The sequence below is a fragment of the Thalia democratica genome, unplaced genomic scaffold (assembly GCF_965202585.1).
Source record: "Thalia democratica unplaced genomic scaffold, ktThaDemo2.hap1.1 HAP1_SCAFFOLD_1000, whole genome shotgun sequence".
NCBI classification, from domain to species: Eukaryota; Metazoa; Chordata; class Thaliacea; order Salpida; family Salpidae; genus Thalia; species Thalia democratica.
In genome coordinates this window covers 1-11,992 of record NW_028139935.1, presented here as the reverse complement: position 1 = coordinate 11,992, position 11,992 = coordinate 1, and the positions used below count along the sequence as shown (strand labels likewise).

Sequence of the window (11,992 nt, the reverse complement as noted above, 5' to 3'; positions counted from 1 at the left end):
TTTCCAGTCATATTTAATTTTTGTTATTTTTTTAGTAACTTTTAAAAGATTTTTCTTCATACAATAACAATTATAAAGCTCACGGTTTCTTATAAACATGATATACTAATTGCTGATCGAGCAGCTTAGTCCCTGGTATAAAACTTTTAGAAATTAAATTTTTAAAAGTTGTAAGTTAGGGGATTTTATAAAAATTGTATTTAGCAAACTTTTGTTATGATGCTAAATAATAAGTCAATACTTATTTAAATTGCTCAAATTGATCAAATGATGAACTGAATACTACATTCAAAAGGGATTTATAACAAAGTAATTTTTTGTTGTTGTACATTTAAAAACCACAAACTTGTGTATCAATATTTATTTGTATATAAAATGTTCTTCCTTACTTTCACTTAACATTTTTTTGTGGTGTATTACTATATCATAACAAATGTTTTGTTGTAAACTTTAAACTTTTTTTTTGCAAGACCATAAAAAATATAAATATAACAAAAATCTAAAAGAATTAAAGTCCAAAAAAAGTGTATGTGGAAATAAATATAAATTATAATTATAAAGGCATAGGGGGTAAGTCATTTTTTTGCAATTTGATTTAGTTTCAAAGAGTTTTAACTAAGCTACAAGATGCTTTTTACTGAATTAAAAATTCAAAACAATTTTTGAGATCTGTAAAAAGCAACTTCTAGTTAAAACTCAATAAAACAAAACTAAGTTGTTAAAAAGGTGATTTACCTCCCTATTCCTTTATGCCCTTAATTAATGATTATTTTTCTGTGTTGAAGATGTTTTCTTAGCTACTGTGTGTATCAGATAAAAATGTTTAAGGCATAAAGGAGAGGGGGTCATCACCCTTTTTTACAGTTTAGTCTTGTTTTTTTAAGTTTTAAGCTACAAGTTGCTTTTCACAGATTTTAAAAATTCAAAATAATTATGAGATATAGATGGCTGAAGTCAGAAACTACAATGAGTTTTTTGGAAGGAGAAAACTAAAACAGCTCATAACTAGAAATCACTAAAAATCTATATTTTTCTATGTTTTTTATGAGAACTATTTTAAATTTTCAGGAAAATTCCTTGAAGTATTTAGAAAACTCTGTTAGAAAGAATTAAAAAAAGATTAAAAGTTAAAATTTGATAAAAAAAACAAACAAGCAAAACAAAAGTTTTAATTTCTAATAACAAATAACCAGGGTTGCCAAAAAACCTGGAATCTTGGAAAAACCTGGAATTTGAAAAATTAGGCAAAAAAAAAACCTTAAAAAACATGGAATTTGAGAAATTTTAAAAAAGAACTGGAATTTTGAACAAAAATCACTAAAAAACCTGGAAAAACCTAGAGTTTTAAACAATTTTTACATTATAAGTAGTAAAATTTTAATAAGACACAAGAAATCTACCATATATATATAAATTTTTGTGATCATCAAAACATTTTTTTGCTAAAACACTTTTAAAGTAGGCTTAAAGTATCTTTTCAACGTTGTTATACTACTTAACACAGTCTTAAACCTTGAATTTAAAATATTAAAGTTAAAACTAAAAATAGACCCATAAACTTGTACTTTTAAAAACCTGGAAGAACTTCAGACAATCTTAAAAAAATTCTTAAAAAAAGCCAAATCTGATAATTAACCAAGCAATCATAATCAAGTAAGTACAGTAGACTACCGCTTAAGTACGCACTTTTTTTGGTACGCATCCCACCTTAAGTACGCACTTATCCAGAAAGACATAAAAAATCTAAAAGGTTCCAGGTAGAATGGCCAACTTGCTGAGTTAGCCTGAGACTTTAACAACTTTTAAACTAGGGTGAGTAATCCTAAGTAGTCTAATAGGCCTAAGATTGTGACAGTCCTGTTATTAAATGTTAATAAACTAAATACTTATGTAGTGGTTGCAGAAAAGTGTAAAAATAATGATATTTGAGCTGTAATGCTATAAAATAAATAAATCTAGATGATAAAGTTTAAAAAACCTAAATATACAACATAGTTAAGTCATAATTTAATTTAAATGTACATATATTGATGTTTTGAAAATGTTTGGTAAACACAATGTAGTTTAGTACTTTCCCTCTAACAAAACAAAATATCAAAAATATGGCTTAATATTCTTTTTTATATCATTGACTGACATTGACTTGCTATATTAAATGTATGTATTAATTATGAAGAAACTTTTTAAAGAAAAAATAAATCATTTTAAAATCTATTAAAAATTTTTGCAGATTAGCATTATGTATTAATGTTATTCAAAATAAAAAGACTTGTTTATTTAGCTTAATTATTTGGTGGCTAGTTGTAAGAAAGAAAACAACAATTAAATTTCATTCTATACTAAGTTATCAAAAAGTACGCACTACCCGTGCTAAGTACGCACTTTTTGGTCGGGTTCAATTTGTGTACTTAAGCGGTAGTCTACTGTAATGTAACATAATATGTTTTCAGAAATTTTTCAAAAAAATTTGGCAAACCTGATAACTAATCAAGCAAGTAATGTAACATAATATGTTTTCAGAAACTTGTAAGATGAAAGTAGTACAAGATGCTGCTTACTATAAAAACAAGTACAATGATGATTACGAAGAGCATAATGGGGATTTGGGTTGCGTTTGGTGCTTCACATTAGTAGAACTTGAAGATGCAGCCCACCACATAACTGACCCTAAACACATTTCTTGTAAGCAGAGAGGTAATTTCAACTCTTAAATATCAACAAGATTTGATGTTTGTGTAGCTGAATGCTAATCATTAGATAACATTATTAGCTTAAAATTGCATCATTTTTAGCTAATTTTTTAGTTTGTTGATTGTGTTTTGTTAGTTTGACCCATTTTAATTACTAAAAATTCTCAAAGTATGTTTTGTTCAAAGAAAAGATTTTTTAGTTATTTAAGGCTATTTTTCATGGAACTTATACAAAATTTTTTGAAATAGTTACTTACTACACTTTAAAAGTTATATATTTTTAAAGTAGGATCATAAACTTATTCTTTTTTAAAATAGTTCTTGACTTCATAGTTATATGCTATGAAATAAGACATACAAAAATTTTACTTAAAAAAGTAAAACTATTTTGAAAGAAAGCATTTATAATTAAAACTTTAAAGACTTAAGTTATCTTTAAAAGTTTTATTTTTTTTAATAGTATTTTTCATAAATATTTACCAAAAACAGGCACAACAATAAAAGATGGTGAGTTCACTAGAAGGGAACTAAGAACTGAAAATGATGTGAGTTATTTAATTTAAAGGTATTAAGGTTGAAACATGTTTCCTAATGACTTTAGTTATTGTTTCAAAAAAGTTTGAACCCTTATTAAGCAAGTATGAACATTTTTCATTTAAAAATGTTTTTTTGAAGTTATTAGAGCTGTTTTTAAGTATAATTGAACAAACTATGTTAACTTATTAGTTATACTTCTCATAAAGTTTAAAAATGTAAACTGTTTTATTACTTTACTTTTCTTTCTTTGTTAAATTTCTTTTATTTTACGTATAAAAATGTACTAATTTTAGATTTTTGTAAATTAATTTCTGGGAAGCTATTTAATATCATAAACGTTCTAAATTTTCATACAAAATATTTTCAATTTAAAAGCAGTGTTTAGCTATATTTTATTGTTTTTAAACAAAACCATAAAAATATTTTCAAACAACAGGTCATTGACGATACCTTAAATTTGCTCTATGATGTGGCCATGTTCAAATACCCACAAGTGTTTGAGAAAATAACCAAGAGTGGAGAAGTCTTGCTGAAATGCCTGTATTGTGATGTGGTGTTAGACAACATCACCGATCTTAAAGACATAGTGAAACACATGAACACATTGAAACACAAACAGGCAGCTGAACGTGTGGTAAGTAAAACTTACTACTGTAATGATAGTTGAAGTAGTGAAAATTATTTATTTTATATTTTGCATGGGCATTTTGTAACATGTCAAAAGTGTTGAATTCTTAGCATAATAGATTTTTTTTGTTGAGATGGATAAGTTTTAAGACTACAAGTTTAAAAACTTCCTTCCTTGAATATTGATGAATAAAGGATTTTAAACAGTAGAGTTTTAAAGGGACTCTACATTTAATCGTGCATAGTAATTGCAATTATCCTAAAAACACAATACTAAGCTCTAATTAAAAAAATAGCAAATCAATTGTCTTTTGTAATATTTACATTATTTATTATTTACATTCATTATTGTAGGCTGACCAAGAAAATCAACTTAGCAGAGTTAATGGTCATGGGAACTCTTATGTTAGTTAATTTCTAATATATTTTAATGTTACGTTTATTAAAGTTTTTTCTAAAAAATTTATTATCAATGTAGTATTACTTATATGAGTCTTTACTTTTATATACACAACTTAGTACTGACAACTGACTTTTCATAAATTTTACTAATAAAAAAAAAAGTAGTTTATTTAGTTGTATCAAAAAGTTAAAAAAAAAATATCAGGGAAGAGAAAGAATAAGCAGAAGGAAACTAAAGCCTTCAAGGAAGTGAGTGATGATTGAATAACTTTTAATAAGTTTTTTGTCATTAAGCATCTGTTAACGAAATTAACTAACATTATTACTTGTATGAATTATACAGTTTCAAATCCAGAGTTTTTTATTTAACACAGTGTTTCATGCGCTATGGAATGATCATAAATTAAAAATTTTGTTATTACTAATAGACATGATTAAATTTACCCTTACAATTAAAGTTTTTGGTTTTTATTAAAACTTTTTTTTACTCTACGTTCTTAGTTGTAACTGATTAAATAGAAATATTTATATTTGAACATAGCAGCCAAAGTGTACCTCAACCGCCTGTTAGCAGACTGATAGTACAAAGACGTGAAAAGTTTACTAAATCCCCAAAAACTTTAAACCAGCTTTTGAAACAACTTCATCAACCAACTTCTGAGGAAGACAAAACTGATGAAAATAAAATGTATGTTTATAATTTTGCTCATAAACTTTTCCAAAATAAATAAACTGCTTAACTTTTTCCATCTAATTCTTGGTTGTATATTTAATGATTCAGTAAACTGATTTGTTTTCAGGCTGTCAGAAACCTGCAGAACAATACAAGAGGAAGAGAAAAGTACGAGAAACTCTAGTAGAATTAGAACTAAATTGAGTACATCAAAAAAGAAGAAAACTGACGGCAATCAAGTTTGTTTTTACATTATTATGAGCCCAAAATAAAAACGTGTAGTAGCAGTTTTAACTTATAGTTGTTGTTTTTAAATCATAGCAAACTTATGTTTTTCTTCCTAACTGTTTTTATTAAAACCTATATTTGAAAAACATGATATAATTTTAATGTGAAAGTTTAAACATTTAGTAAGATTCAATTTTTTGAAACTTAACTATTTCAAAACCAATCAATAATAGTTTTATAAAAAATAATTAAAGAAAGATTAAAAATATAAGTATTGACCAAAATCTTCATATTACAAGCTGTAAAAATCAAGTAGATATAGTATCAAAATCTTGAACTTGTACTCGCTTTAAAACTTAATTGCAAAAAAGGTGATGAAAAGCAACGCAACGCAACATGCTGAACCTGCAAAACTGAAAACCGACGACAACAAGCCTTCAGTGAAACAGACTAGCAGTAAGAAATTCGATGGCAACACTGTTAAGCCAACTGGTGTTGTGAGAGGTAGACGGAGAAGGGAAACTTTTCTGCCTGCTAAGTTCAGGGACGGAGCGTACAGTGCACAGATAACAAAGAGACAGGCAGCATCAACAAGTGTTAGTTTTTTTTATACTAAAATTAGTTAACAATTTTCATCCTTCGTTTGTATTAACAGAACTTCTAAAGTATTTGTTATTAAATTATAAATGTTAAAGTTACTAGAGTCTTGTAACTAACAGTCAAGAAATGTTGCTGAAGATGATTCAGTGGCAGCTGGTTCAACTTTTCAAAGAAAAAACGAAGAAAGCTTAATCAGCATCATAAGAAAGAAAATGAATCGCCAATTGATAATAAGTCCTCCAGGTAAAAGACTTAAAGTGTAAAATAGTAAAAGAACTGTCAATTTTATTTAGTATTAATTACTAGTTTACTTAACTCATGTTCAAATAATCTATATTAAACATCAAATTTTAAAGCAGTTTATTGGAAGTTTTAGTTGCGCGTCTTAAAACTTGTAAACTCAACTGTAGCTGCTAATTAATTTTGTATAGTAAAGTCAATTTATCAACTTAGAGATATTTCAGATTCTTATTTGTTTTAAATACAATTATTTATTGACTTTATACGCACAATTTTAAATTTGCAATTCCACTGCATTTGAATTTTTTGGAATAAATCTTTATACTGTTGTAAATCAGCATTTTGTTTTTTTAAATATAATCACAATTGAAAGTTAAGTACTTTTATATGAACTCTCATCCATTCAAATAAAATTTTTGCATTCAATATATGTTTAATAATGGTTAATAAAGACAAATGTTTGTTCTTCTTAAACTAAATATCCTCATTGATGTTTTTATAACTAAATAATGTACATGCAGGCGTACCAGGGCAGTCGATAACACCAAACTTGACAGTTTTGAAGCCATACAGGCGAGACTGGATAAATTTGAAGAAAAGTTTGATCAGTATAATCAATTTTTTGAACACCGAGAAAGTTCAAGAAGCGAACAGGGTGATGAAGCGATGTCAACTAGAGAAGATGCTGAAGATCAAGATGTTTCTGAAGGTCAATCCAAATGCTACAGTAGTGATGATGATGAAGATTACGATCCTGCTAAAGATCCCAGTGTCAACAGATTTTCGAAGGTGAAAAAGTCTGCTACGTCTTCCAAAAAACCTGCTAAAAATATAGTCAGTTTCAATTTTGACTTTTTTCTATCGAAGTTATATTCATTTTGGTTCCAATCTTTTTAACGCATGAGCAAATATATGCTATCTTTTATGTTAATTTTAAAATGTATAATATTTTGTAATCAATTAGAACAATTTTGGCTATTTATTTATTTTGAATTCTGAAAGCATTTGATGTTTTTACAAAAGATATAATTTAAAAATGGTAATTTGTTTTCGATACGGCTTAGTAATAAAACTTAAATTTATAAATTGTTTATTTGGTTATATACAGCACACGATCGTACCACAGAAAACCAATAAGAAATTTGAAAAGATCGATCCACCTATTTATAAGGTCAGTTTTAACTTAGTTTTTTTTATATCATATTCGTATTGACTTGCTATATATATAGCTATGCTAGTTATGTCTGATTCATAATAAAATATATGCTGTTTTGTTTTTTTTTGCCATTTAAGTTGTTTATTTAAAATACTGAACATGTATGATCAAATAACAACCAGCGTAATTTAAACTTTTTTTTTTACTACTTGGTTATAAAATTCAAAGTTTGTGTATACATTCAATATTTGATTATATATAGAACACAACCGCGCCAGAGATAAAAGTTGAAAAAGTTGAGAGTTTCCAACCACCCGATTATGAAGTTTCAGGTTTGCAGGCCAACTACACGGCTGTTTCGCCAACAATAAACTTCTATTTGAAACGTTAGAAATTTTTGAGGTTTTTTTTATAGACTAAATTAGCTTGTTTGTTTTCATAAGTTAGTTTTTCACAGAAATATCTGTGGAAAAACTGTTTATGAATAATAAAAGTATGACAAACAAGCTTGTGAAAATTATTATTAAATTATAATTCTTTTATTATCAGGTTGATAGTTAGCTGAAAACAAAACGGTCTATACAATACACAATTTGAATGAAAACTATTATTATTTGAAAACTAACCTTTTCAGTAAAGTTTTTTTTATTTGAAACAGCGTTTTGGAAAGAATGCATTGTGGCAGTCCACGGTCAGTTGTACTGCAAAATGTGTTTCTTCAAATTGGAAAACACAAAAGAATCTGTTGAGTCACATTTCACCGGCGTTGCGCATCTAAACTGCTACGAACTATGCAAGCTGATAAACATTGAAAGTTGATTTTGTTATTTTTATTTATTAATTATGTAATAAAAATTTATTTACAAAATATGACTATTCAAAACTGTATAAATTTGTTATTATATTATATATGTGTTTTTTCTCCTAAGAGAGAAAATATACAAGAAATTTTATAAATGTACTTGATAGATTTAAAGTGCTGTATTTTTATTTAAAGATTATAGTTTTAGATTATATCAAATTGTTTTGTAAATTTATTTAAGTATAGAATTAGTAATGCATTAGTTTTGTTAATGAACAATTTATTGTATTAAATTGGTAAAAACACAAACGCATGTTAAATCAGTGTTTTTTGATATTGAACCTATTTTGCTCTAATTTGTTTATAAAGTACCTATTTCTATAAGCAATACAACAAGTTATCTTGTTAATTGGATACTTGAGATATATTTACTGGTTTTATTAGTTCAAATTTACTAATTATTAAAGTTAAATTCACTATTTGGACACATTTTAGTTAAATTTATACAAAGCATACAAAAGTTATTACACAGACTCTATGATGCATTTAAAAAAATAGTTTTTAGTAAATAGGAAATTTATTGAAATAATAAACAAAAAAATTTTAAACAGTAGTTTATAACAATGTTATCAGTAAACAATAGTTTCTTATTAATATGAATAATTGTAAATTCTTAATAATTTTTTTAGGTAATCCCATTTCCGATCAACCCTCAGTAAGTTTTTTTAGTTAACTGAAATTAAAACCTAATTTTTCAATTACTTAGTTTTTAGTTATATATAACAAATAACTTTACAGTTAATTTACTAATATGTCAAAAATTTCAGATATTTTATTAATATTTATTATTATAAAAAATAGTTAAAAGGAATCTCAGTAAAACTTAAATTTAATGTCTTTATAATGTAAGTTAGTTAAGAATAAAATTTTGCTGTTTTAAACTTAAGAATAATATGAATACTTTGTAATAACTAAAATTAACTTTACAGACAATAGAAAGAATACATGAAATTCGAACGGAGTCGTAAGTTCTGTTTGTTGATAGAATAATTATTAGTTTTATGATTTAAATTATTTCTCTATATTTTTAGTTTAGCTAAAACTTAATATTTACTAATAGAACAATTTTTCAGGAACAACAAGTATAGCACGGGTTCGTAAATTATTTTTTTTTTTCGTTCTTTAATAAAATGTATTTTTTATTAACACTTTTGTATAGAGGTGGGCAACATTTTTGGTCAACAGGCTATATTTACCATGAAAATTCTTTCGCAGGCCATTTTGAAATATTATACTAAAAGAAATAAAACAAACTATTTATAAGTAAAAACGCAATGATATGTTCTTTTGAAAAGTACTACTGAAAGCGATATCAAGAGCACACTCAAAATATTTGTGAGAAAAAAAAATCAATTTTGTTTCTTTTGCTTAAAATATTTTCAACCAAAACTGTTTCTGGTTAAAAATCTTTTTTGACTATACACTGCCCACCTCTAAAGTAATACTAAAACTGAATGCAAAAAATAAGATTAGTATAGATAAAAAGTATTTGTTATTTATAACTAACAAAAACAAAATATATTTAGAGTTCATCAACACATCAACACGGCTCCTAAAAAATAATATTATTAATAAAAGGTGAGTGTTTTGATTATCTGTGTTTTTATCAATTAGACGAAAAAAAATAATAGTACTTTAATGAATTTATGAAAATATTAAATGTTCAACAAGTAGTATTGTAAACATTAAAAAGAAAATAACTTTGCATCAATGCATCTACCTTGAGTCTTTTAAACATTCGCTAGTTTGAGATTTAAGTAAAATTATGTTTTAATTGAATTATAACAGCTGGGTTCATGATGATTTAAACAACAATCAGTTCTTTCCAAGTTTGTTCTATTTTATTATTTTCTTTAAATTAGTTATTTGAACTTTACCAGTCTCTTCTTTTTTTTTTTAAATCGTTCTAGTTAAACCTCTGCAAGTTAACTTTTTTTTTAATAAGTGCAGGTTATACTGTCTGACTTTTTAATAAATATGTTTTTCGAAATAAAGTTCTACCATGAATTAGTCATTTGTAATAATTTAAAAATTAATACCGTTTTGTATATATAACTAATTTTAATAAGTGCAGATTATAAAGAAATCAATTTATCTAAATTTAAAATAAATATCATAAAAATTCTATCAAGATTTCAAAAATTGTTTTTATTGATTTAAAAGTAATCTTATTAATTTTTTATAAGTAATATTTTGATATAAAGTTAAAGAAAATTTATAAAAGTTTACTTAAGTTTTTGTTTACATTAAATATATCGTAGTCAAAAAAAATTTATAGAGGTTATTATTTAAAAAAAATTATTGTAAAAAATAATAAATCTTTAAACATATGGTGAGATTTTCACATCAGTAATATATTTTTTTTGAAATTTAGGTAGTTCAAAAAAACACCAGCAAAAAGGTTCAAACTATGTTGCTGGCATTTCCCGCCAAAATGCTGACTTCGCGCCCGACAATGACCTTTCCAAGTCGCGTGCCTTCAAATTGATGGGTTTCAACAAACAAAAACCTGCCAAGCCGCCAAAGGTGCTTTTCGTGCCGAAACGAAAACAGTCCGGGTATTCCGGCCAATTTACACAACTTGCCAGCGCAACTGGTCATTTTTCCGGACAATCAGGACCAAACCGGCCTGCAAAGACACCTGAGCCTTCAGGCCGAAAGTTACTTTTTCCAAAATACCGACCCATTGCGCCCGCTAGTGATACTTCAGGTCGAAACTCACAAACACCAAAACATCTACCCATTGCGCCCGCTAGCGATACTTTAATAGGTGTTTATTTCAAGTATTTCATGTCTTACAACTTTTTACGTTAATAGTGAATTTTTTCATATTTGGTTGTGCCATGTTAAATTACTTGCCAGTTTTTCCAGTTTGAGTAATTTTTGTAATACGTGCATTAACTAAAAATATGTTTTTATTGTATTTTCTTGTAATTTTTTCATTTAAATGACTCAATACAATATATTAAGTTGCGTCAATTTAAATCAATATAGTAGTTCCACCAGTTTTGTGACATTTTGTTGCCATTTGCAGCTGGTTCGAGGCGTAACAGCAGAAGGTTGGCGGCGAAGCGGCTCAACACTGAGGTCGTTGGTCTGATGAACGCTACCAGTGGAGCGAAAGGTTAATAAAAATATTCGTGTTTATAAAACATGTTTGTGTTGTATTTATTAACTAATAAAAATTAATAACTGTTAAAATAACTGAAGTAGCATAATACTTCTTCAGCTGTAACTGAGTATAAAAAATATTTTACTCTCTTAGATGAAACTGCGAATTTTTCCAAGTAAGCCATCAGTTTAATATTTTTGATATCGTTTATGTAACTTTTAGTTAAGTACAATATAAGTTAATTTCCGTATGAAATTATGTACAACTTAATGAGTGGCAAAAATTAGAATTTTGAAGTTCAACTTTTGCACTGTTACACAAAATTAACTAAGTTCATTACTATTGAATTGAATTACAAAAGTTAACTTATCAGTTTCGTTTGTGATAGATCTTCCAATTTAATAAATTAATCTCAGTAAACACAAAGCAAGATGGCAGCTTGTACCGTACCTGGAAAAATTTTGTGCTCAAAACGAACAAGGACGGAAAGCATGTTAATATACAATCTCAAGAACAAGGCGGGAGTGAGATTTTGATTTTTTAAATAGATTAACACAACTTAGTACATAAAAAACTACACAATTTGATAAAGAAACATTTTTAAAAAGTTGCCAAAGAATGAATTTGGACCTGCCACTTTTTTAAACATAAAAGAAAAGTAATAAAAACCAAACCACCTTAACTATTATGATGAAAACTTTAACACATGAAATCCTTTCTACACAGCGAGCCCAGAGCAAGCTTTAGTTGACAAAAATGCTAAAGGACTTACCAAAGTGCAAGGCAGCAAAAGAGAGTCACTTCGTACCGACCCTGCGCTCAAGATAACGGGCACTGTGATGAAATCTATTATGGACAACAGTCA

The 11,992-nt window shown here is 26.8% G+C and overlaps 1 protein-coding gene and 1 long non-coding RNA gene across 2 annotated transcripts; both read left to right on the top strand.

Annotated features, from left to right (window-relative positions):
- Positions 1 to 243: 243 nt before the first annotated feature.
- On the top strand, positions 244 to 4,987 carry LOC145847631 (uncharacterized). Its single transcript, XM_082953656.1, has 7 exons — positions 244 to 309; positions 2,521 to 2,694; positions 3,180 to 3,235; positions 3,664 to 3,861; positions 4,209 to 4,259; positions 4,462 to 4,505; positions 4,798 to 4,987. The coding sequence occupies exons 2-7, from the start codon at positions 2,532 to 2,534 to the stop codon at positions 4,985 to 4,987; spliced, it is 702 nt and encodes a 233-aa protein (XP_082809782.1). The 5' UTR covers positions 244 to 309; positions 2,521 to 2,531.
- A 3,978-nt stretch (positions 4,988 to 8,965) lies between these two features.
- LOC145847632 (uncharacterized) lies at positions 8,966 to 9,846 on the top strand. The gene is made up of 4 exons (XR_014371425.1): positions 8,966 to 8,979; positions 9,089 to 9,108; positions 9,542 to 9,593; positions 9,804 to 9,846. It is a non-coding gene; the product is annotated as an uncharacterized LOC145847632 (long non-coding RNA).
- Positions 9,847 to 11,992: the final 2,146 nt, after the last annotated feature.